This window comes from Callionymus lyra, chromosome 12 (assembly GCF_982586985.1).
Source record: "Callionymus lyra chromosome 12, fCalLyr1.hap1.1, whole genome shotgun sequence".
Lineage (NCBI taxonomy): Eukaryota > Metazoa > Chordata > Actinopteri > Syngnathiformes > Callionymidae > Callionymus > Callionymus lyra.
The window spans coordinates 13,327,525-13,354,554 of record NC_141829.1 but is presented as its reverse complement, the minus strand read 5'-3'; the positions used below and the strand labels follow the sequence as shown (position 1 = coordinate 13,354,554).

The 27,030-nt window shown below is 37.5% G+C and overlaps 1 protein-coding gene across 3 annotated transcripts; it reads right to left on the bottom strand.

Moving 5' to 3' along the window:
• Positions 1 to 1,559: 1,559 nt before the first annotated feature.
• On the bottom strand, positions 1,560 to 18,683 carry grb14 (growth factor receptor-bound protein 14). Of its 3 annotated transcripts, XM_087803693.1 has the most exons (14): positions 18,428 to 18,683; positions 17,341 to 17,452; positions 8,858 to 9,014; positions 7,688 to 7,809; positions 7,537 to 7,608; positions 7,329 to 7,466; positions 6,134 to 6,241; positions 5,971 to 6,066; positions 5,758 to 5,820; positions 3,554 to 3,670; positions 2,887 to 2,956; positions 2,730 to 2,817; positions 2,562 to 2,655; positions 1,560 to 2,352 (listed from the first exon to the last, which is right to left on the bottom strand). In XM_087803693.1, the coding sequence occupies exons 1-14, from the start codon at positions 18,604 to 18,606 to the stop codon at positions 2,206 to 2,208; spliced, it is 1,563 nt and encodes a 520-aa protein (XP_087659819.1). In that variant the 5' UTR covers positions 18,607 to 18,683; the 3' UTR covers positions 1,560 to 2,205. The 3 variants fall into 3 exon arrangements, with proteins under 3 accessions (XP_087659819.1, XP_087659820.1, XP_087659821.1); XM_087803694.1 differs by lacking the exons at positions 17,341 to 17,452; positions 18,428 to 18,683 and adding an exon at positions 13,709 to 14,341; XM_087803695.1 differs by lacking the exons at positions 17,341 to 17,452; positions 18,428 to 18,683 and adding an exon at positions 13,709 to 14,341 and having other exon boundaries at positions 8,858 to 8,979.
• Positions 18,684 to 27,030: the final 8,347 nt, after the last annotated feature.

Here is a 27,030-nt window from a genome sequence, read left to right as displayed (position 1 = left end):
CTTCATTGGAGTTAATCAGCAGTTGCCTGGAGATAATTGAACGCCAACGAAAAGTGTGTTTAAAAACCTGCCGTCATGAGAGGACGAGAGGAAGGAAAACACCGGGGTGGCGGTGTGAAGAGTCACTGGTGGATGGTGGGAGCGTAGAGAGAGAGAGAGAGAGAGAGAGAAGAAGAAGTGTATCCACAGGCCGTAAAGAGTGGATGAATTCATTACGGGGAGCGTCGGCTCTCCCAGCTGCCATCTCGCCGCCCGCGGCCCGACCGCGATCAATGGCGGCAACAACATCCAAAACAACATTTAGCACAAGACCTCGAGAAAGCGGGGAGCGTTTAGGAATCCTCCGCCCGTGCACGGCTCCTCCGGAAACTTCAACATATTTAGGGAATATCAAAAAATCTCCAAGAAAGTCTTTGAACGTTCACTGGTGACACCTAGTGTGCAACAGACCGATTACACGACGGTCGCCGACTCACATGACGTGTAGTGTTCTTGTTAGCCCGAAGAACGGATCAGGATCCTCTCGTTTCGACCTCCTAGATCCGGTTTTACACCTGGAATAAAGAAAGTAAACGGTTAAAATAAGTTTGATAGTCGTTGACGTCCTCTTGAAACCTTGTAACTATTTATTTTTGCGTTAACAAGACAAAACGGATTCATATGCGTGAAGTTAGCGATGCTAGCTGGCACCTAGCGAGTTAGCATTGTTGTGCTAAAAGCTAATTTGAAGAAAGATAGGAAATCGGTACTTATTGGATTCAAGTTGTTTTTTTGTAGCGACCGCTGGATGTCATGTGACAGGTGTTTAGTACGGTGGCCCAGAAGTGCAAAAAGAAATGTATAAACTCTCAAAAGTACAATTTTCTGATACAAACTTACCACGATTTCAAAATTGTTTTGAGCCCTTAGTCTAGTCTTGGTCAAGTATTCATTGTGATTTTTGATTTGACGAAAACTACTTTAACAGTTTTATTAGATTTAAAAACCGATACAAAAATTACAACTTCCTGAAGTTAATGTTGAAACAATTTCTTAAAATTGTAAAACAAGTTCATGAGTTTGTAAATTTGAATGTTATAATTTTGTAGTTTGCAAATTTGTTTTTAACACTTCTGGGCCACCGTAGCTCAGCGCATGTACAGTGATGGAAATGACAGCCCAGGAAAACATGGAATTATATTGGAAAACACAAGTGACCAGAAGCAAGTTTTAAAAGACCTACAATTGTTCTAAACGATCCGCAAAAGCCCGTTTTCTTATATTATAAAAAAGTATTCTTACTTTTTCAAATTGTCCCGTCATTGGGTACATTCTAAAATGTATATATTCAAGTTAAACCACAATCATTTTTGACTGAACATGGAAAAATAAAAATAACGTCAAGATTAAAACGGCAGGTTTTTTTTAAAGGAACAATCCTCTAGCACCATCTAGTGGCAGGAAATTTCTAACAAACCCCCATATTAATCAAATACGGTTGTGAAAATAATCCCTACATTTATAACAAACACTCGTAGTTTTACATCAATCAAGAGTCAACAAGCAGGTTTTATATCAAACTATGCAGTCCATGTTTTATTGTCAATACATCGTTTTTTAAAAAAGGTGTGAAAAACCAAAAGTAGTTCCATCATTTTAAAAACACTTCTTTAAAAGCTTGTTCATCGTTCCGACAACAGCGGCTGTTAGCTTAAATCCACACCTGAGGTGTAAAGGATGAAAAAAAGAAGTAGAAGTCTGAACCTGAATTTTTGGTAAAATATAAAACAAATTTAACAAAACGTGAGGCGCTTTTTAAAAATCAGCTCTTGCAGATAAGATTTTTCCTTCAGCGAGATTTTGACGCAAACATTTCATTTAATCGCACACGTTTAAAATCCAGCACAGTGCAGGTCGGTGAGGACGTTTGGCTCAATATCACACAGATTATTCAGATAGTAAAAAAAACAACAAAAACTATAATACAACAGAAAAAACTTAATCTCAAAGTAATAAACAGGAGTTTCGGACATTCTTTGCATTTACATTTCTCATCAAGAGAGTCTTTGGTTGGGTTTTTTTGGACAGTAAAATGTTAGAAAAGGAAAATGCAGTCGAGAACATTTTGTTGGTTTTTTGACGACATCGGCAGCTGAGAAACCGACGTCTGGGTAAAGTTTTTCCTGAAGGTTTGAGAGAAGATTCCCGGAGTCTAGAAAGAGAAGTTCACACGGTGACTTTGGAGCAGTGGTGTTTGAGGGTACAGGGCAGGACTCCACGGTTCAGCTGGTAGAAATCCACCAACTGGATCAGGTCCGTGAATCTGGTCTGAGCGTCGTCCAGACTGTAGAAGGTCTGGCCTTCATCCTCCACCTGCGACACCAAAGGAATCCAGTCACTTAGATTGTGGTAAATTACACTTTGTTCTAGTATTAGTTGCACAAATACACTGCAATACAAGCTAGTTGTGGACGACAGGCTTATAGCAGTGTCAAAATATCTCAAAAACATCCTCACTGTAGAACTTTTAAGCATTTAAAAAAAAAAAAAAAAAAAAAAAGTGTGAAGAGGTTCGTACTCACAGGTAAAATCTTGACATGTTTGATTTTCTGCATGTGGCACATGGAGAGCACGAAGGTTTTGGGGTTGCTCTGGCTGTCCCGGAGCAAAAACAACCTGAAGGAAAATCAAGTGTTTTTGGTACCGAAAGGCTGTGAGCAGACACTCTGGATGACCGAGGCTCCTCTCACCCGTCGACCAGACCCTGCTGAGTGATGACGCGCTGAGACTCGTCCCGTGACAGTTTCCCGTAGAACCACGGCTGAGACATGTGAAGGGCTGAAGAAAAAATGACATGTTCTTAATGTTGTTTTTTTTTAATATATATACTTCGAGTTAAAGACATACCTATGCTGGACCAGGAGGTCCGAGACGTGGACGGGCTCCCGTGACTTCCTAGACTTCTGCAGCTTTTTCTCTGCAACAAACACTTTAGGTGAACAAACTTATTTTGAAATGATGATTTATAAAAAATATATCTGTAACATGTAAAAAATAAAAGAATAAAAATCAAGGCATGAATTTGGCTTTTCACTCTTTAAACCTCAGTTTATGATGGTGATCAGGAAGTAATACATTTTAAATACTTTTTCACAGAGGAAACAATAACTTAAAATATAAATATATACCTAAAAGATTAATAAATTAAGGGATTTTTCAACTTGTACTTAAAGTAACTCAACACCAGTACAAAAACCTTTTAATAAGGGGTTTTATTTACATCACAAAACCTTTTAAAAGTGAAGTTTTTTGGGCTAAAACAAACATTAACAGGAAGTATAAATGTGATTGTGATACTGTCATGTTATTCCTGGAGGATCAGTAGATCTTGATCATCTACCGACGTTTGTCGTCCTTCAAACACACATTTAAATCAGTTTTACTCTCATAGGAAGTCTCTGTATAATTGTTGACATCCATAATCTGTTCCTCATGTTAATCTTAATCACTTTATCGAGATAAAACCTTGACTTGTTGTCAACCAGTTGTTGGATTTCTTCAACTCGAGACTCACCCTCCATGCAAGACCTTCCTCTACAGCCACTGATAAAGCCTCTGTAGGGTTTTCGATGACTCGGCCCTTCTTGCCGGAGAAATCCATGGCCACTAAAGAGTTCTCGGAAATACTTCTCTGTGGAGGAGAAGAAAGAAAAATCATTTTTTGTTCAAGACAGAGCCGCCATTCAAGCGTAAAAACATTATAACCAGGTGATCTACCGCCCTCTAGTGCTGCAACAGAGGACTACACGCTACCACTTGATCCCAGGTTTGTCTACATTTTGGATCCAAGCGCGAGCTCGCGACGAGCTAAAGTGACCCCAGCGGGCGATGAACGCTCTGGTCCCAGAACAGCTGATCGTGCTATATTTAGAAAAGCAGATGGCGAGCGAGCGATGCCAAGACCCAGAAATAGAAAGACACGTGCCCGGAGAGTAAAATACTCCCAAAAAGAGTCGCAGGATATTTTTGGAGACCAAAGATGTTGAAGGTGAACAAGTCTTTTGGAGTTGCTGGCTCAGCCAAAAATCATCAATACTTTTTTTTTTTTTTATACGAATGCGAACAATGAGAAATGTAGATTCAACAAATACAACTTGAAAGAAAGTCGATCAACTTAAATGCAAACCTACCTATTCATAAGAGTAACTAAAGCACCAAGAAGATGCATACAGCTGCCAAGAAGCCAAGTTCAGATAAATAAAAACAATCAAAAGAAAACAACTTTAATGATTCAAGAATTGTGATAGTTCTGAAACCAAAGATGTGAACTTAACGTGTTGCTGGTCAACATAGTGACATGTACGTTTATTTTGTCGTCATTACTAGTTTGGAGCTAGTAATTAGTATTAGTGGAACTTGGTGCAGCAGCAGCAGCAGCCAGAAGCCATACAAGTAAACAATGATTCCTTCAGAACACCAACGTTACCATTTTTATTTAAATTTTAATCAGATGATAGATACATTACAATGGGTTTGAAAGCAGCAGAAAATATTTTGGTCGTTAGAAATCTTGTGCACAGTGTATCCACCAGAGGGAATCATTCTCCACCAAATGGAAGAAAGAAAATTAACCAGAACTTTGATGATTAGACTCGAGAACATCATCAGGAAACGAGCAGAACTTCCAGGAGACACCTTCAAACATGTGTTCAACAATGTGAAACTTTTTCAGTGCAAACATCGGGGTTTTTTTGTTTGTTTTTTAAATACTCAGACATTTTTCCATGAGTCAAGTAGTGATGTGCTGATGAAGCTTCATGAAACAGTGTCATGTTTAGAGGTCAGTAGGTGGCGCCATCAGGTTAAAAAAAATGTATGTTTCATTAGAAGAGTTGTTCAAAACAAAAGGAAAAATAGTTCAGAGACCGCCATCTAGTGGACTCTGAATATAACGACACTGTTTCATGAAGCTTCATCAGACCATCACTAGTAGCAAGTTTAGAGTTCGTTTAATAAACTGTTGAGTCACAGAGGCCCTTGAAAACCAGACGGACGCAGGTAGTGTTCAGGTTTTTTGGTCCATGTACCGTATTTTTCAATCTATAATGTGCATTAAATGTGGCTCGGTTGGCTGTAGAATGTTCGTACTACGGCTTTGTAGCTAATGAAAGTTAAAGTACAAACTCTTTAAATCATTCGAGTATCGTGTAGCACATAAAATCTGTTTGAGAACAGAACGTACAACTAGAACTAGAAGTCGATTGTGGGCAAAGAAGAAAAAAAGTTGGGGCGAAATTCAATTGCTCATGTGAAATAAGGGTTGGGATTTTTTTATTTTTCTTAGTTGTGGGGAAAAAAAAAATGTAGGTCCATACAACGGTCCCGCCCAAAGCTTACTTTTCTTCATCCAAAAAGACAAACTTAAAAACATCCAAATAACAAATATGCGTGCGTAAGATTTACACAGTTAGCCTAGCTTAGTCTTCCACTAAAAACTATTTATTTCAACAATTCTTTAGATCGCGGCTTCAAAACAAAAGGGACGTTATAGACGAGCATTATGGGGGAATTTGGATGTGATTTTAAGTGTGTTGCTATATTAGTATGGATTACATTTTAACTGTAAAAATGAACAGATTACTCTGAAAATAATTAGTCGACATGAGGGCGAGTAGAAAATGAGTGAGGTTTGGGTTTCAGGTGAACGATCCCTTAACTCTGGAAATGTCTGTAAATAAGGCCACATCCGGGGTTCGCAAACAAACCCACAAAACCTACCATTGGAGATGCTTTTTGCTTGTGCTGCGGCTGGATGTAGTTTTGGTACAATGTCATCCCGTACTGTGAAAACAGCAGATTTCTGTCAAACATTAAACATCAACAAAACGTCACTTTTCTTCCCTCCCTCTCTCTCTCTCCACTGCAGCTAAAAATAAGCAGAGCGCTGACCTCTGTTAGACATCAGCCACAGTTAGTAATCAATGTGTCAACCTTTAACAAGCGCATGGCCGTGATCCAGCAGGTCCGGGTCTGCTCATCATCGGCGCAGAACAGCTTCAGGTCCCGGGCCGAGCTGCCGTCCGTGGGCTGAGACCAGGAGAGAGAGACGGGGTTCAGTGGAGCCTCGGTGAGAGGAGACTCTCTGGAGAAACACCTTGATGCAGAAGCCGAAGTCCGACGGAGAGCCGTGAAGTTTTCTGGACGAGATGGTGAAGATGTCGCAGTCGCCGAAGTCCGCGATGAACTGGAGGTGCCTCGGTTCCTGGAACAGGAAAGATTTCACTTGTGAGACGACGGGATCCATCGCAGAGATACACTCGGGAGTGTCGGCTCGAAGATAAAGACACACCGAGGGTTCATTGTTCTGCTCTCGGGAGATAAAGTTCTAACTTCCTCATTTGGAGCAACAGTGGACTCGAGAGGAGTGACTGGTGATGTGTCGGAGTCAGATAACGTGTGAATAGTAAAGAGACTGGACTGGAGAGTGGACGCCTGCCAGCGCCGCCTTCAGCCAGGACGACAAAAGCTGGTCTGTTGTCGCACATGGAAGCGGTTTATCGGCGTTCACGGCTGACGTGAGTCGCTCATCGGCAAAGCTCGGGAAACGTATTCTGACCCGAGACCAGAGACGCAGAGTTCAACCCGTTCTGCAGCTTCACAGACGAATCTTAACTCCATGTCATGACACAACAAATCTAAATGAAAAATTGAGGAGTCGGCAGTTTTTTTTTTTCCCCCCAGACTAAATGTCATTTACCTATTTACATAGTGCAGAAGAAAATAAAGTTTCAAATGTCTGCATTTGTAATATTCTGAGTCAACATTTGGTTTTTTAAACCTTTCGTCTGTTTTTCGAGGGCGGTGGAGTCGATAACGAGTTCCCCAATCTGTTTATTTTACCAATGACTCATTTATTGTAGGCATTTAAAAAAGAAAGTGCATAAAAACAGGAGCTGAAGAGAAGGCAGTGTTTTATTCATTTGAACTAGTCTACAGACTTTATAGTATAGTAAAACCAAAATAAAGTTGTAGTCGGATGTTATTTCTTAGACTAAAACGAAATAAATCTACATTTATTTTTAATAAAAACAGCTCCCACACAAAAATATTAAAAGAAAAGTTCTCCTTTTCCAAGTTATGGGATTATTTCCTTTGACATAATTTTCAGCCTTTTTGGCCGTCTCTGTAGAATTGTTTATGTAGAAAATACAACTTTATCGGTCACCTCGACATCGACATCAACAATAATCTACTCTGATCTGAGGCGAACCATAAGGCAATGTAAGAAGACTCCGTAACCCGGCAAACAGATCTGAATATAGTCATCATATTAATCTCCTTCAACTGACCTTGGACGTGCCTTTGGTGGAGATATAAAGTCCAGACCTGCGTAAGAGACAGTAGGACTTCTTCCAGGACTTCCGGCCCTGCTCTTTGCAGTGGAGGTGTCCGTGGAGCTCTGGGCAGCTGCTGGAGTTGAGGAACGTCTGTTTGGAGAGTCATCGTCAACATTTGTCTAACGTGAAGCGATGACGTTAAAGCTGGAGCGACAAGAACCTGGATGAGCTGAGAGTGATCCACGGAGCCATTGGACTCGCTGGATATGGAGACCATGTGATCAGGGAAAAACTAGAGACAATAAAGGAAACGGATTTAAAAGGAAGACGTTTTATTTTTAGTTTGATAAAAGCGAGGAGAAGGTACTCACCAAGGGTTTTCTGAAGAACTCATATTTGGCGTAATTCTTCCTGAAATAGAGGCGACTGTCCGAGTCCATCCCCCAGCTAGAGATCACCTCGATCACAGACTCATGGTCTTCAATGATTCTTTCTGGCAACGACAGGACCATGTTTCATGATGTCAGCAGCGTTTTGTCTGAAAGTTTTACTTTGGAGATTCAGCGAGAAATGTTTACATCAAGGTTCTTGTTTTTCCTGATGTCTGTGCAAACATTCACCAGTATTTAATGTTTATTAATTCATGATATTGATCATATTATACATGAAAATTATGGAAGTATATCAATGCCAATAGAAAATTGAATGGTTGTTATTTTATTGTATTTTAACTAACACTTTATTTTGTTGTATTTTTACAAATATTGTATTTTCATTCATATTTTTATGTTATTGTATTTGTATTAATATTTTGTTGTATTTGCATTACTATTTTAATGCATTACATTTTTATTAATATTTTGTTGTATTGTATTAACATTTTATTTTAACTAATATTGTATTTCGATTTATTTTTATTTTATTGTATTTTTACTAATATTGTATTTTTATTTATACTTTGTTGTATTTTTATTAATATTTTGTTCTATTGTATTTTTATTTATACTTTGTTGTATTTTTATTAATATTTTGTTCTATTGTATTTTTTACTAATATTGTATTTTTATTTAAAAAAAACGTTTTTATTCTTTTAAATATTATATTAAATATTTCTTTGTATTTTTTTTCTTAATGTTTTATTTTATTGTATTTGTATTAATATTTTTGTTGTATTGCATTTTTAACAATATTGTATTTGTATTAATTTTTATTTTATTGTATTTTTACTAATATTTTGTTGTATTGTTTTTTTTATTAATATTGTATTTTATTGTACTTTTACTAATATTGTATTTTTTTATTAATTTTTATTTTATTGTATTTTTATTAATATTTCGTTGTATTGTAGTTTTCCTAATATTGTATTTGTATTATTATTTTGTTGTATTTTTATTTACATTTTATTTCATTCGTATCAAGTTCACAAACAGTGGCAATAAAAGTGTCTTATATACAATTAAAAAAAATAAAATGAATAAATCACAAAAGATAATGTTCCAAAGCTGATATCCACCAATAGAAGCGACAGTGACTCAGCGTACCTATGCCCAGGTGAGGGAGGTTTTCGAAGAGCGTCAGGCAGGCGTCGTCGCAGCCGTGGTTCTTCAGGACAAACAGCTGGCAGACGTCCCGGGCAGTTATGTCACTCGGGACTTCTACGGCTCTGCTGACATGATCTTCATTATAAACTTTTATGACCTGCATGAGACGGAACACGTGGTTGAGCAGCAGCAAGAAGACGCAACAGTGTTGGCTGCTGTGGTTAAAAAAAGAAAAAAAAAGAAAAGAAAAAAGGCGGTTGGTTTTTACTTCAGCTACATTTACTTGAGTGAAGAAACACTTGATTTCTTTTTAATTACACAAGATGTATTATTCATTTCTACATTGGAAACTTGTCATTGAGCTTTTGTACAGTATCAGGAATAAAACAAGCTGATCAAGTAACAGAAATTGAACCATTTTAAAACAATGTTTTTTTTAAACATTTTAAAGAATTAGAAAATGAATTATATTAGTTCTAAATAAAGTGTTTATCTCAGGGTCAAGGTGACCCAAAGTCCCCAAAAAACAAACGTGTTTGTAGCATCCCTCATGTTAATCTCAGCGTCAAGGTGACCCGAAAACAAATGTGAGACAAAACAAGGGATACCCCAAACACTTTGTCACCCTGAGATAACACAGGGGTTAAGACTGTGGTGCTTGGTTTCTTTTTTATTTCATCAAATTATTTTTTTCTGTACTGACAACAATAGAATTCCTACGTTGCGTTAACAAAACTGGCAATAAAAGTTTCTGATTCGTCTCACAGGAATAATAAATATTTCTGTGTTACATTCAAGGTCAACATTTTCAGTATTAATTACCAAAGTGAAAAGTTGGCATAAAAATAAAAAAAAAGTTGAGATGACAACTTACAAATGCATGCAAGTAATTTGTATTTATATAGCGCTTTTCAAGACCATGTAATGTCATTTATAATATTTGTATTAGAGTTTAAAACAATTTAATGAATTGACAAAAGTTAAATGTGATCAAGCTTTAAACCAAAACGATAATCTGCATTGAGGCCCATTTTTAAAAAGGAGGAAGACTCCTGTATTGTAAGTGACAGCAACTTGTAATTGTACGAACATAAAGATGATTAGATCTAACTAACCACAAACTAGTGAAACACTGACCTGAATAAAAAACAGAAATGCAAGTTTGAACTATAAATATTTGTAGCAAACGGGCTGAATATATATCATTTTAATAACAGTTTTATAGAAAATCTATTGGACCTTCAGTCTCACACTGTGGGTTCAACACACGGACTTCGTCACCCATCTATTCACCAAATCCAATACACTGAGGTCAAACCCACTTCTGCTGGAAACCAGCCAACTTGATGAGCAACGCTTGGAAGGACAGATTGGTCATGTCTGGATTCAATGTTGGGTGTTTTGCTTTTGTGTCGCACTAAAACCACAAAACGCCGTCACTTCATCGTGACACTATAATTAGGCAGAATTACAGTGTCAACCCGCACGTCAATCACTCTCGTCCTTCGACGACAACTTTGCATGAACAAAAAAGAGAACATATTTAAACAGCAAGTGCCAACTATTTCTGTGATCATTGTTTTACGGGCGAGAGTCGATCCAAGAAGACGTCGACTAGAGCCCGGAGCAACCAGACGAGCCAGTCTCATGACTGCTTGTGACTTTATGTGCAAACGAAACCTTCAAATGTGAGCGAGTCAGAACAATAAGTGCAGGGTTTTTTTTTTAAATGGCAGTATAGAGTTTGAAAGTATGACGTGAATATGAACTATTTCAGAATGATTTGTGTGACACAATATCACTAATGGAGCTCAAAAGAACATCAACAATACAAATCTAGTCTCTGCTGTGACACAACTTAAAATACATGGGTGTGCTTTAAAACAAACAGAGTTTGAATGTGTCAATCATCGCCTCAGATCAGTGAGTCGCCTGGTGATGATACACTTGTTTCACTCAAAAAAAAAAATGTTGTGAGCTCATGATTGACAGCTCTTCAGATTTATAGTTGATCATGATTGATGGAACAACCGTGATAAACTATAAATTAATATAAAGCGGTGACGTTCATGTTTCCCTTTTTCATTATTTTTTTTACCCCTCTTATCTCATTTTAAGGCCACGTTCGTCCTCGTGTCACGTTCATAGCTGGGAAAATTCAAGTGCATAAATTTAAAACTTTCCATTTACAACCAAGTTAACGTCACCAGCAAGTAACCCGTGTAAAAACAAGTAAACCCTCAAGTTGTTTAGGTTAATTTGGATGTTTTTAGAACAGTCAAGGTTAGAAGCTGAACCTGCAAAAACGTCTGCAACAGGGTTACCAGTCAGTTTGTGAAACTCTCCTGTTATTCTTCGAAGCTCAATCTTAATTTTCTCCATCCTTTAAACAAATCAAATCACTGTCATTTAAGTGCGTCTTAAATAGATGTTGGACTTCTATTGTATCATCAGTATGTGTCTGTACAAAACTCTTTAACATTGACATTAAATTGTTTTTATCTTAAGCCCCGCCCACTGACATCTTGTTTACCACAACTACAGCCACTTTGCTGTGATTGGTCAAGCATCAAGGTTTGTCACTGCATGTCATCAATCCCGTCAGTCTCCAACTCCAAGGGACCCGTTGTATAAACAATAAGCCATTAGTACGTCAAAATGGACTCGGCTCTCGTAACCTCTCCTTCGCCAAGATTTCAGACGGAGGAGAACTTTATAAAGTAATAAGTTCAAAACATGGTCATGATGAGAGACTTACTGCATCTTGGAGAGGAAGACATTTAAAACATGTGAGTGAGTCAGGAGGGTTGGGTTTTTACATTGGTTAATTTTGCTTGAAGATCAACTAAAGTTACATTTTAGGTCATTTGAATTAAAATGACTCTTGGAGCAACTTAATGGTCTTTCCAAAAGTTATTCAATGTCAAGAACTGCCTCTTGGGAATAAATCAATTGGTGGGAGAAATCAACCTTTACAATGAAGGACTGTTTACAAAGTTGTACGTGTGTGATAAGTACACAGCTTAAGACTTTAAGAAAAGGGGGTGAAGGTTCAACTTCCTACTGGCATCAGGCCAGTCATAGTGTCAGCACGTAAATTACGAAATGGAAAAAATATGAACAGAAAACGACCATAAATATACTGCTTTATAAATCATTTCTTTATCATCAGTTGAGGCCAAATATGAAGAGGCTCTGAACGCCCTGCACTTTGAACATGTCAGATCTAGACCAAGGACCAAATCCAGAGCCAAGATCTGGACTGTTTCTCGGGAACAATCAGTCCGAGTTTGCTTAAATTGTAGATAAAAATCATCCTCTGGGTTAAATAGTCAAATTAAATAGTGGCACATGATTCCTCACATCAACCCACAACCTTTAACGTTATGAGGCAAGAAAATCCTGTCAAAATGATGACTCGTCAAAAAAATATACACCCGAGAAGATCGAGTAGAAGAACATGACGGCCAGTATCTTCCAAGATACATGCATCATGTACACGGTGTCAGGACATGCAGCCGTAAATAGACTTCAGTGGAGCAGCAGCTCCTCCATTAGGCTTATCTCAAGGACGGGACGCTGTGAACCACTTGATCGACAACAATTAGACCAGAGGGTTTTTATCCATGAACCTGAAGCCCACAGCTGCAGATCTATCACGGGCACTCTACAGGAGGTGGCCTCCAGCGTCGGACAGACCGGAATAAGACGAACGGGATTCTGTCATAATGATTTAGAAATATCGTCGCTGACCACGCCTACTCGCTTGCGATTGGTCGAAAGAACACGTCATGCGAGTTTACTGGGGTCAGAAGACTGAAGGAAAAAAAAACCCCAAAAAAACCACCAACTTTTGAGTCCCTCGCTGATGGTAGTTGAAGTCTCTTTTCTCCAACAATGTCTTGATTGTCCAGAGTTATTGTAGGTTATTAATCGACCCGAGTCACACATTTCTTCCCTCAGGAGGGAAATAAAAGTTAAATTCAAGCTCTTCAGTTTCATGAAGTGTGTGGTTTTGAAGCTTAAAATAAATGAATAAAAATAACTTGCCCTTTGACCATTTTTTTGTAGCAAATACTGTTAATAAACTTCATAAAACCGTTGAATGAAATGTATATATATATAGTTTTAAATACTTCTATAAATCAAATCAACGTGTGACTGTGCATTACAATAAGAGTAAAAAATTATTAGTGTTGAGAACCAAGTAATAAACGGTTAAAGTTCAATTTAAAAAACATGAATAAAGTTAATATTTTTTGAAAACTCTTCTACATTGATATTAGTACTGATCGAAAATTATTTGGTTTGGGAATTTTTTTTTATTGGTTTAAAAAAAAAAAAAAAAATCGGATAAATAACCTGAAAGAGTAAAATCTTGCTTTGATTTGTTTCATTGTAGATTATTTTACTGGTTTAAAAAATACGATGAATCACCAGAAAGAAAATAGTAAATCTTCCTTTAAAAAGTTTTATTGCGGATTATTTCACTTGTGTAAACCTGGATATTCTGTTTGGAATACTTTGTAAATGGGGAAATAAAAAACAAAACTTCAAGGAATTCAAATAAACCAAAAGATTTTTAGTTGTTATGAGTGAAAGGTGAAGAAAGCGGTCAAAAATGAAAAAGGGCATCAATTGCAGTCTTGAACAATATCAAGAAGCCATACAAAGTTTCACTTCAGTATCAGTGACAAATCCACTTATTATTAAAAGTTATTATGCAAGACAGTCAAGTTATTGAGGAGCTTGTGTTTATATCAGCGAAAAAGACATAATTTTAATGAAAAGCCACGAGAACTTTTACATAAAAATGTTCCGGATGATAAGAAGGTAGTTAAAGAATCCTACCCGCTTCTGCAGACAGAGTGGCGTGATGGCAGGCAAGGTGGCTCTTCTTGCATTAAAGTTCATTATTCTGCCTCAGGTGTTGACGTGCGGTCGACAGAACTCCAACTACACAAAGCGAGTCATGTTTTGAGCTGGTTCTGCGGATGGTTTTCGGAGATGACTAATGATGGCTGGCACTCCGCGACTGCATGAGCCTGATTCACGGAGAAAGTGTGAGAAACACAGTCATGTTGATTCCACTCAAAACAAACTCCTCCTTTGTCCTTGAGTGTAAAAAAGCTTCCCCTTCTCCGCTATAAGAATTTCCAATGGACGGGTTTAAAAAAAGAATTCTCATGGGGAGTCGACCGACACAAGGTCAAAGAGGAAGAAAAAAAAAAAAAACGGAATCAAGCAGCCTGGCATACTTCCAGGAAGAATGGTTTTGTGAACAGATTTGATTAGAGGTTCAAAAGTCAACCGCCTCCTGAACACGCTTGAATGAGATTCTTGATGCGACTTTAAGACCCAAATGCAGAAATCAAATCAAGGCTTCGTCTGTCAGAATGAGGACAGCGAATTAAAGTCATGCTGCACAACATCAAGAACCTCATTTCGCTTAACTAAAATTTAAATTAACATTCGGATTTCACACATTTTACTCATTTTTAAAAGGAATTAAGCAGGAATTTGTTAATATTTACCCCCAAAAAACATTTATCCCGTTTTACTTCCTAGTGCTTTTTTAGAGATCGAATCTCTCCTCCAATGCCGATCACAGCAGAAGGCCGCCATTCGAGTCTGATTCTGCTCAAGGTTTCTGCTTAGTAAAAATCCTTTTTTTTTTATTTGTCAAAAGCCTTCTCATTATGGTTCTCTTATAAAGCGTTTACATGGTAAAGAGTCTTTAGATAAATGTTGTGACTTCAAATAAACAGCAGTCATTTTTGTGAGGCATGTTTAAAGAAGAAATTGTTTGTGTTACTGTAGAGAAGGTGTCTACGATCACAATTCTTTCTACTCGCGTAGTCGAGGCTTGTAACCGTGGTGTCGCCGGTTTAAAGGCAGTTGCGCTATAGAACCACTAGAGGGTTTTGTCTACATTTAAATACCTTATTGCATAAGAGCAAAGCCCTTCCAGTAGTTGTAGACCCACTTCAAATAAGCAGCCAACACAACAATGAATGTGATTTATCTAAAATTTATTTTTGGACTATAAAAGCCACACTTAAAATACTTGAATTGTTCCAAAAAGATTGCACTTTATAGGATTTATGTATTAATCTGGCTTTGAAATCAAACTGATTTTATGTGGTACAAAGCACTCGAAAATCTGGCAAAAAGTTGGTAAACCATGAGGCCAGAGTCTCCCAACGGTTTGTAACTTATGAAGATTTTTGAAAACGTGAAATGGTTATTAACTGTTTACACACCAACCGTAGAGCGACCGTTTTCATTCACACTGATAACTGCCAATAACTGGAGCCAAAACAAGCAGCACCGTGTTCACATGCAAACATTGAAAAATTAGTTGAAAACAATTGAAGGTAAAGATAAAACTGATGAGTAAAACAGTTTGAGTGAAAAACTAATGTGGGACACAAAAATATTACACAACCACGAGACATTTTTTTTTCCCTAACAAACCCCGGCAGTCATTTGATAAAAATACAAAAATCTTGATTGTAGGTCATAACCAAGACGCTTAAGGACACTTTCTTTAAATAATCTACAGTTATATAAAACATTAATCACCAGCCGTGTTATCCCTTTAGGGCTCGTTGAGATTTCAGACCCTTCAGAGAAAAAGAGTCTCCAAAGTATATATATAGTATTATATCTGCAAAGTTATTGAGGGATTATACAAGAATTCTGTTGACGAAACCTAGATACACTTGTTCTTCCATAGGAAAAAATGCAAAGAACTTACACACTCACTTAACATGGTTGATAAATAAAGTGTAAAATAAGATGTTGAGAAAGACACCATCATTCATTATAAAATATTTGATTACTTTTTGCGTTCAAAAGAAATGTACCTCCAAATTTACCTTTGAGATATTCAACACATGTTCAAGGAGAGTAAACTACACAAATCAAAACGTACAAAAAGCCTCACTTTTGAACATTTAACCCCCAAAGGCTCAGAATCTTACCAAACATACTCTCTGCTCTACTTTAAAACCAGCAAGCAACACAACCTCAGTTTCACTCTGAGATCTTCCGAGTGGTTCTTCTCGGACTTCCCACAACAGTGTACATGTTTATCTGCGACTACACACACCGACTTGTGAGTCCAGACAAGCTGACGCTACCAGTTATCACACTGCTAAAATGAATTGGAATTAATGGAGCCAAAGTGATAACAACGTCTCCATGACTCCCATAACAAAGTCAGCTCCAGACACACCGTCCTCAAACATGGTTCAATGAAGACCCTCTTGTACATGACACCGCGACACTATACCAGTGTAACAAATGTGTTTAATTTAAAAAGCTTGGGTAGAAAATAAAAAGTTCCTTCTCAAAATGCCTGAAGGAAAATATTCTTTCAAAGTCTGAAGGAATTTATTTTTGAAAAAAGAAAATCTTTTTCCTAGTCCAGGTTGAATTTAAAAGAAAAAAGGGAGCAACAAGTGTACAGTAGTAATAGCATTATTATCATTTTACAATTATTCTCATTTTCCCCTTTATTTAGCATTTGATTTTAAATTACCCTTTTATTTATTACGTTTGTTTTTTTGTAGGGGGCACTTTAATGGTAATGGTGGATATAAATACACATGTATGAAAATAAAAATAAAAATAAATAAAATGAAGGCATTTTACTCCCCATTTCTAATTGATGAATAAGACCAGGTGACATTTAAATGCAACCCTATCAGTGAACTGCATTATTACAATTGCTATTACATTATAATGGTCATTCCTCTCTTTATTTACTGAAATTGATATTTAAATTACCATTTATTTTTTGCGCCACCACTGTGTTGGGATGTTGGAGTAATATATTTTAACCCCGTTTTGTCAAAGGCCCAAAGACAAAATGTGTTTGTGGTATCCCTTGTGTTGCCTCATGGTCAAAGTGAACAACCTCCACCACTGCACATGCTTTTATGAAAGCCGGGAGAAGCCAGTTCACCTTGAACCAAAAGATAACGCAAGGGATACCACAAACCCACTCCTTTTCGGCCTTCGGGTCACCTTGACCCTGAGATAACGCAAGGGTTAATTATTTGGCAGCCGAGTCACCTTCTTGTGAATACAAAGTAAATCCTGATCTCACTTTAACACGCCAGACAGGTCTTCTAAACTACTCTTTTAAAGTATAGACATTTTATCCGTTTGTGATCTTAAATTTTTCTGCTGAGACAAATTAGATAATAAGGATATTCACTGTGCAATGCATGATGGGAACGCCCTCAGGTCTCAAACCGTCGGATCATGCCAGACAAATCGTTTGTGACATTCAGAAGATAAATTAGCCAACATATAAATAAGTACAACTCAAACTTTGTGTACACATTGCACACATTTTAAACTGTTGGAAACCAAAGCATGAAAGGGGGTCATTGTGGCCAAAATGTTGCAGCTAAAAATCACCAAACGAATGAGGGGAAAATGTTACCAATGAATTAAGAATCAAAACTCACCTGAGTGGTGCAGCTTTTAGTCCACGGTAACAAACATTTGGAGATGGGATGGGAGGGTATGACTTCGGGAAAAGCCACCGATACAGAAGATTCCTCTGTCTTCTTATTACTCCTGTTCAGAGGAAACATTTGAGGACATTTTGTCGATTTCCCTGCAGAAACAAAGCTTCATCCCGTGATGTCTCAACCGTTGACACACTTCCTCAGACAGATAAGGCTTAACCCCCTTCTTCCCAACAGCCTTGTGCATCATCATGAAGATAAAGTTATTTCATCGTACGAAAACAAGAGATATTTATCAGGTAACACAAACGCCACACCGAGCAGAAAACTAAAAGTTTCGACGGCTTTAATAGATGACGGATTGCTTGATAAAACTGATAACTTCCAGCCAAGCGACGATAAATATCACAGGTGAGCGCGAGGAGTGTCGTTGCGCAATTTGAGTTCAATCCCAGTCGGTCGGACTCATACAAACGCTCCATTGTTGTGCTGAAGACGGGAACATTGACAGTGGCATCTCTAAACAAGTGCACACCTGAGGAGCGCCGCACACCTAAACATGTAGGACATAAAAAAACGCTGGCAAACGTTGATGAAGATAAGACGGTGTCGCCGGAGGTGGATTGGACCGTGACCGTTGATTCTAGACCTGAAGAAAAAAAATTGGTACGTGTTGAGAAAAGTGGAACAAGACGAACAGGAAAAGTAGCAAAAAAAAAAAAAAAAAAGGGTTCTTTGTTGAGAAGTAAAGCCTCTTGCAGATATGAATGATGTAATCTACAGGATCCTATCAATTATTGCCGTCATAAATCCGGTACACGTGCAGATGGGGGGGGTAGGTTGGTTTTCTCTGAAGGGTTCCATTCTCTTGCGCCGCTGAGCAAACAGCAGTTAGCCAGTTACTGATTATCTCTCACGAAAAGCCAACAGGTGCTTGATTTGCTTCCAAGTCTAACTCCCCAAAATAATTCATTACACGTCGGACAGCTGCGCACAGGCTCGGAACTAATTGTGTTTGCAGGTTCAAAGTCAAACGGGCTCCTGCACGACCACAGTTGCATTTCTCTAAACCTGTCGGACTCACCTGTTCCCGCGACAGAACGCGAGGCGAGACCTGGCCTTGGACGTCAGCAGAGAAGAAGGTTGCAACGGGATGAGCGTCTGGCCGGAGAAGTTGCTCCCATTACTCTTCCCGCTCTGGAAAATCTCCCCCTTGGCTCCGAGGCTTCTGGAAGTGTGTATTTCATCCAGTGCGTTATTCATATCACCCAGCTAGATCCAAGGCATCGTCTGCAACACGGCGGCGTGGAGAGAGAGAGAGAGGTTGTGAGTCTGGGAGGGAAAACCTGCTCTGATGGCAGCACATGCAGACTGTAAACACACACCTCTCCACTCGTCTGCTCCCACTGAGGACGGATCAGTGGGGCGAGCCGATCCCTCCCTCCCCAACCACTGAGCTACATTACAAGACAGCCACTTTCAAAAAGTAGAAGCTAAGTTTTAACCATTTTTTTTTGCAACAAAGAAAGTATCTTTGGCTGCAGCTTCCAAAGTGACGTCCACGATTTTGCACGAGGAGAACAACTGTGCTGTGTCTCAAATCGCATACTAGCGTACTCAAAGTTAGTATTTCTAGTGCGTCTCAATTCTTTTCTCAAGTATGCGAAATTTTGTGCTCCATGCACACTAAAACGCCCACAAAACAGAGTATGGTTCGATGGACACTAACCACCCTAAACGGCCACCATCTTAATGACGTTTTAAACAGAAGTTACGTCATATTTAAATGCATATATATTCATATACTTACAGGTGTATTTTCAGCGACACGTCTTCGGTGCCGATACCAGCTTAAATATCTCGCGAATATTTCGATACTCATATTTTTTCTTTATTTCTTTTTCCAAACTTGCAAAACATGCTGCCAGCAGGTGTCGCTAGCGTTCCAACAGCTGGTTGCAACCATCGTTAAATAGTAGTAGAAGAAGAAATGACGCAACAGTCATTTCCGGTTAGTGTGTAGCAGCAGAGTTTTATTTGAGACATACCATCTGTGGAGGATTTGCGTACTAGTTAGTATGCACACTATCCTGATGCATACTAACTTCTAGTATACTAAGAGAAGTATGCCATTTGAGACACGGCACTGCACTTTACCGGTTACATTACACTTGAAGAGAGGTTGTGTTGCGGGTCGTTCAGTGTCGGTCTCCACGTGGGGGCGAGACGATGAGAATATCTTTGTAAAACATCACCTTTAAAAGAGTCTGACAAGGACGGGTGCCTTTAACTTGGATTTTAATTCAAACCATACAAGCCTTTGTGGTCCAGTGACGTCTCCGAATTAGAGACTTTGTTATAGTGATCATTCAACCAAAATTCCAATTATTCACCCATTTTCTACTAACAATGGTTCAAATTATCGAGTAATTCATTAATCTGTAATAGTTTCATCTTATCGATCGATTAATTGATAAGCAATTTTTCTGAGAAGCTGAATTTCCCTCTGAATAGTTTCTTGCTACTGTAGACGTAACATCGTAAGTCGTCATAGGCCTGCTTCGCTTGTGTACCCGTACGAGTGACGTCAAGTGCGCCCTCGCCAGGAATTACGCGTTTAAAACAATGAATCGCAATTAATTTATGTAATCGACTAATATCTCATTAACAATGGATTCATTGTTTGCAACCCTGCTACTAACCCTCATGTCAACTATACGTTTGGAATTTTTTCAGAGTAATCCATGTCCTTTTGGAGTAACAGCATGTCCATATGATGGTCACGACTAAAGCTCACTTTTCTTCATCTAAAAGGACACTTAAAAACATCCGGATACTTCCGTACTGCAGCTCCGAATGAAGCATGTAGACTGTGTGGTAATGAATCCTGTCTGTGTAGCATGTTAGCCTTTTAGCTTCTGCTACAAACCAGCTGAAAATATAGACTTGTTAATCATTTAAAAAACAATTTCTCATGTGGACACTGAAATACAAGATGGATGTTACGGACGAGCATGAGGTATTTTTATGTTTTTAAGAGATCATCTTTGGACAAAGAAAAATGCGCTCTGTCATATGGACATACTGTACATTTCTTAACATTGCGAGAATTCTTCTCCACATAATCCCGGAATGCAAGTCAGTGTTACAGGAGCCTTACACAACAACTACCCCCATTTTTCAGACAATGTGGCGCAATATAGTATTGAATGTGACCACTCCCTTTCATAATGCACAATGGATTACAAGGCGCACCAAGTGCGGTGCAGCTTCGTGGTTTACCAACATTTTGACAAATTGATTTTTTACTACATAACATTCGGTATGAGGTCGGCAAGTACAATCGGAACGAATACACAACAACGTGCACCGGATTATCAGGCATCACGGTCGATTTTTGAGAAATTAAAAGGATTTGAAGTGTGCTTTATAGTCCAAAAAAAAATACAGTAATAGCGACCAAAATTACATTTCATGAAGGTCAACCTTTCATACGTCGTCTTTTGTAAGGTGCCATCTTGCAGAAGGAAAGGGAAGGTAGGGAGCAGTTAATGACGGTAAACACAAGTTTTTTTGTTTTTTTTTAATCAAATATCATTTGAGTTTAATTTAAATTAAAACCTCCCTTTAACCAGGCCTTACCTAAAGTACTAAATTATATAGTTTCAAGTGATTTTCCAAATTAAATTAACGATAACGATACACTTGTTGTTGTTCGGTTAAGTCTTGCACTGTTTGCATGTTTCTATAGCAACGAAAGTGACAACATTTATGATGACGTGAACATGACAAGAGTTTCTAAAGAAAAGGAAATGCTTCACTGACAAAGTTTCCAGTTTGCCCGGTGATACTGCCAATTAACCCAAAACTGTACGGTTAATAGCGGCGATTGGACGTCAGAGGACTGGAGGTTGTTGACAAAACAAGACAAGAAATGCACCAAAGAAACAGTCGGTGTAATCTTACACCAGTAGTAAACACCAACTGCATGTTAGATAACAGATACAACTATAAAGAAAACTGTCACGATATTTGACAGCATTGTATCGATTAAAAACAAATAAAAATGAAAATATAGCGAACTCACAGCGATGGCTGAGGATGAGAGGATACACTCCCCTCATTCTTGCCAGTACACACCTCTAGGGTGGACTTATTCACCCTTCATTAATACATGAACCTCTAAGATTTGGAGGTAGAAAATGAAAACGACAAACATGGAAGTCATGATAAATAAAAAAAACACCAACTTAGTAGGCCTAGATGCAAATCGAGGGGTTTTACTGAAAAAAGGCCCAGTACCAAGAATCAATTAACATATTCTAGAGGTCATTTTGAGATAAAAGATTGACCTCGATTCTCTTCCAAAATAAATATTGAAAATAAAAATGCTGACGCAGATGCATTTTTTGCTTTGTGCGTTTCATAACGCCCAATGACAGATCGTCAGTTAACCCCGTGTGACATCAGTATTCACACTTTGGACATCATTTTTTCTGCATATTGCTTACTGAACTTATGGTGAGCAAGTTAGTTTTGGAAATAACCAACTTCCAAATCATCTGTAAGGTACCATTTAAAAAAAAAAAAAAAAGTCTAAACAGAGTGAAATGGAGGCAAAAAATACATTCAAAAAGTAAGATATTACTTTAAAAAAGTTTATATTGCAACATTTTAATAGATGTGAAACAGAAAGTGCAGATGGCGACGGCGGATGGAAAAAGAAAAGGGACATTTAATAAGGTTTGTTGTATTCATTAACCACTTGACATGGGCTTTTATGGTCAACATCAGCTCTGTGAATAGTTCATTAAGTGAACTTTATTAAGAAAAGGAGCACAGTGGGGGGGCGGGGGGTTGTTGAGCAGTGTGATAGGATTTGGACCCCCAGGCCGCCCGAGCGTTCCAGAAATAAACTTTAGCCTGCAACAACATTCCACTGGTATCAGTCAAAGCAATAGCAAATTAAAGTGCTACGGAGGGAGCCAAAACAAAATGTTTCAAGTAATATTACTTTCTTTCTGCAAATGGACTTCAGGATTTCAGCGCAAAAGTCTCCCATGTTGTAAAACTTTCTCGTCTAGCAAGACCACGTTATTGTTACGGTTTGAGCCTCTTGAATCAGGAGGTGCAAGACTAAAAATGACTTTAATTCTCAAAGAAAGACACAAGGGAGAGGATTGTTTTCAGAGTGAATTTAAAGAGAGAGAAGCCACCGAGTTCAACTTTCTAAAAACCAACAAATTAGATTAGATAAACTGATGTTGGACATTATGAAACGTTTCAGCATAAGAGAAGGGAGTCATTTGGAGAGATAACAATTATGAAAAACAGAGAAAGTTCTTGATCGAAAGAATCTTTGCCTTCAGTTGAATATCACTTCCAGTCTACACTGGAATCTCTCACGATATTTACCTGGAGTGTTTCCTGTCTGTGTAGCATGTTAGCCTTCAAAATTCTGCAACAAACAAACTTAAAATACAGACTTATTAAAGTTATCTTAGGAACCATTTCTAATGTCGAGGCTTCAATACAAGAGGGGTGTTACGGACGAGCAGTATGGAGGTATTTGGACGTTTTAAGTGTCTTTTTGGACGAAGACAACTGAGCTCAAGAAGCTACATTAGCATTGACATACATTTTTGCCTATAACTATAAAAGAGGAGCAGATTACAATAAACATGATCCTAACACTTCGTGGACATGAGTGTGAGTATAAAATGATTGGACTATTGTAAGTTTATATTCAAGTCTAAACAACAAGGAGCTGTCTTGCCTGAATTTAGTACAAAACTTTGAGAATTTTGACCTGCTCCAGTAGGAGAACTCACATTTCCCCTATCCTTGAAACTCTGAGTCGGCTGCCAGTTTCTTTCAGGATCAACTTTAAAAATTCTGGTTCTTACTTTCAGATCTATTCATGGTCAGACCTTACAGCAGTGATCTGATCCAGACCCCAGCTCAGGCTCTGAGGTCTGTGGATCAGAATCTACTGATGGTTCCTCGCACACGGTTCTGGACCAGAGGAGAGAAATCCTTCCAGACTGTTGCTCCTAAGCTTTGGAACGATCTTCCTCTCCCTCTGTGTTTGATGATCTACTGACTCCTTCAAGAAACATCAATACTTTTTTAATATAATTAAATATATATATATACAGTACATGTTCAGGCTGTATCCTAATTTTCTTGGACTCCCGTGTTTGTCTTATGTCTTGGCCTTTTAGAGTTTTGAAAGTGCATTTCCTTTCAAGCGCTCTGTGACTCTGGTTTAGAAAAAGGCTTTACAAATAACTTGCAAATAAATATTACTTACTTACTATTTGGGTAAACTATTACTTTAACCTTGCCAGTGTCTGGAAAGGGCAAAACAAAACAAGGAAAAGATTCCTGTGGCCTTTTTACCACGTTATGATTGGTAAACATTAGGTGCATACGCATCATGCATTATAAACTGACATTTATATGTAAAGTGATAGTTCAACCAAATTTCACTCATTTTCTACTCAACCCGATGTCGACTAACGGAAATGTACATCCATATGATGAATGGCGCCCACTTTTCTTCGTCCTTTTCGCCCAAAAAGACGTCTAAAAACATCCAAATACCGGTCGCGAGTAATGTCCTCCTTGCATTGAAGCGTTGACATGAGATAGAGTTCAAAAAGTTCATTTTAAGTGTATTTGTAGCAGAAGCTAAAAGGCTAACATGCTACACAGACAGGAAACACTCCACATGGAAGTGAGTTCCATCCGTGACCCTCGTATGAACTCAAACTTCGGCCTATAACGCTAAAAAGAAACAGATTACTTTGAAGATAAATCCCTTTAAGAATTCTTCATGAAAGAACAATCTTTACAACAAATGTCTCCTTAATTTCAAACCGTCTTGTGACTGGAGGTCAGTGGCTAAAGTACTATAGTCTCAGCCAGAAGACAAACCATGTCAAGCAACAGTGGCTCACTTGTATCGGAAAACTTAAAGAATTCTCAGCACCAAAAGTTTGACTGATTTGACCGGGGTCGAACTTGAATTCACCGCAAATAGAATAAAGGGATGAATTCTCTTCGTTCGGATATTACCCGGAGACGTGGGTGGGATTCTGTTTTTTAAAGGAAGACCATTGCGGTGTCAAGTTTCCTGGTTTTGATGAACAAATCCAGTTATCAGTTCATCGTAAAATGGATTCATTGTGCAAATCCTGCCAGAAATAAACTTTCAACCCAAACCACTTGCATAACAGTAAATTTCAAGAATAAAAAAAGAGAAATTTAATTCCGACCTCAGATGGCTGATCGATGGACACTGAAACCGAGAGCAAACCAGGACATTCGTCTCGACAGTGTTACTTAACAAGTTGATTAGAACCGAAAATACACACAATTTTCCAAGAAAAATCAAACGTGGGATTTCATTAGTGAAATACAGGCTCCTATTACGGATTGTATAACGTTTACTAAACTTCTCCACAATAACACATTTTTTTTATGATCTTCATTTATTCTCTATTTACTCGTTTGTTTTTTTTTAACAATAAACAGAATAATGCAGGCTGAAATTAGATTTAGTTTGTTTTATCCATCATATGTATAAAAAAAAACATACAAATAAATACACACATAAAAGATGTGTTTTTTTATAATATTGATACGACAGTACTATAACTTTTTTTTGTTTTGTTTGGCTTTAAAAATCATATTTAATTGTTATTCTTCTAAACATTGTTATTTTATGGCTTACAATTCAATAAAGTGTATTAAATATACAATAATTGTATTTCTTTATTTACAAACAAACTTTTGTGTAAAGATTAAACTTCCGGCCACAAGATGGCAGCAGTCATTAGGTCCACCGCAGCTAAAGGAACAATGAAATCCTGCAAGATCCTGGGGGTGACTGAGGACGAGAGGATACAGTCGACTCCCGCAGGTTTTGAAAGCTGATGTTTGGACATATTTTGGTTTCAAATGAATGAGCAATCAAGATGAGAATGAGAAAAGCGACTTTGTCAAGAGTCATGTGGTCTGTAAATTCTGCAACACCAGAGTCAAGTACTCGACAATACTACAAATGTGTACTTGTTTCTACTGTTTCACAATATATTGAATCATTCTCGTATCACCAGATTCTCACCTAATACACACAGATTTTATTTTTTTTATACAAAACATTTAAAAAGGAGTTTTAAACTTAGTTAAACGAAAGCCTCATTCCCATTTTCCCTGATTTATTTAATAGGGGAAATGTTACGTTGTTAAAATAAAAAGTAAAAAATAAATAAATGAGTAAACACAGGAACAATGTATCTATAGGAGCTATTGTAACAATATATATAAAATATTTTTACTTAAAAAAATGTATCTATATATATATATATAGGTAAATTATTAATAAATTGCAATTGATGAAGTTTGTGTGTCAATTAAATGATAAGGATGATTTAATACAGAGCATTTAAGACAAAAATCATAAAATTGATAAAGAAAAATAATTTTGTGAAAAGAAATGAGTTTGTGAAAATGTGTGAATGTTAAATAAGCAGCAAAGTTTGGACTCAAGTATAAAAGTTACATCATTTACCCGAGTTAGCATTAGCATTAGCATGCTAAGCTAAGCTAAAATATACTCTAGACTTGACGTAATCCAACCGGTTCACTCGAGTCACGTGACTACAAGACGTCAGGTGTCGGTTCTGGAGCCAGGAGGACCCGGTCCAACGTGCACACGTGCGCGCGACAGACGTCAACAAGACGAAAGAGAAAAAGCTCTTCTCACCTCATGAAGCTTCAGTGTTAGAACCTCTCGCACCTTCGCTGTTCCCTCGCGCGATCAGTCAGGAGTCCGACATGCCACTCACCTGATGACGTCACCGCACGTCATCACGTTCACTCGCAACACCTGGATGCAATCAGCAGCAGCGGGTAACACCTGGTGACGTCAGAGGACGCGCGGATTTAGCGAGTCATACAAAAAAAAGAATAATTATAAAATACAATATAAACACTTTGAAAAGTAGTGTTTTTATTGTATTTTGTAATTATTCGTCGAAAAAACTCAATTGAGTCCGTTTTTATACGTTGCCAATATAAAAAGTAAACAATAAGTAAACACACGAACAATTTATTTATAGGAACTATTATAACACTAATAATTATTAAATATTTTAACTTCAAACATTCATCGATATATCTATAAATAAATTAGTAAATTATTAATCAATTATGAATTGCATTTTTATTTAAACTAGAATTACATTCATTATTGCCAGCTGATTTCGTTTAGTATTTCTTTAAAGGCCATAATACATTCCTTTTTTGTCCCATATTGGGGAAATATTAAAAAAAGTCAATATTAAAAATAAATAAAAGACAACAAAACATTATTATAGTAATAAAAACATACATTGTATTAAAAATTAACTGTTTTATTCAATTATTTATCAAAAAGACAAAACATATATTGCAATAACATAAAATGTGATTTTAATATATCTTAAAAGCGACTATTAAATAAAATAAATGTTATATTCCAATATTAAATGAAATAATAAAAGCTGATAAAGAACAAACCAACACATAAAAAAAAAAAGAAGAAGTAATTAAAAATCAAACATTTTTTGAAATCTTCGGTTAAAGATAAGAAGCTCCATCATCCGCTTGACACTTAATAAGAAACAGTCGGGAGAGACG

Coding starts and splice junctions, on each gene's coding strand:
- grb14 (XM_087803693.1), bottom strand. CDS start 18,606: ATGAATAACGCACTGGATGAAATACACACTTCCAGAAGCCTCGGAGCC. Junction 17,453..18,427: donor GCGTTCTGTCGCGGGAACAG/GTGAGTCCGACA, acceptor TCCTCTGAACAG/GAGTAATAAGAAGACAGAGG. Junction 5,821..5,970: donor CGGCCATGCGCTTGTTAAAG/GTTGACACATTG, acceptor CTGTTTTCACAG/TACGGGATGACATTGTACCA.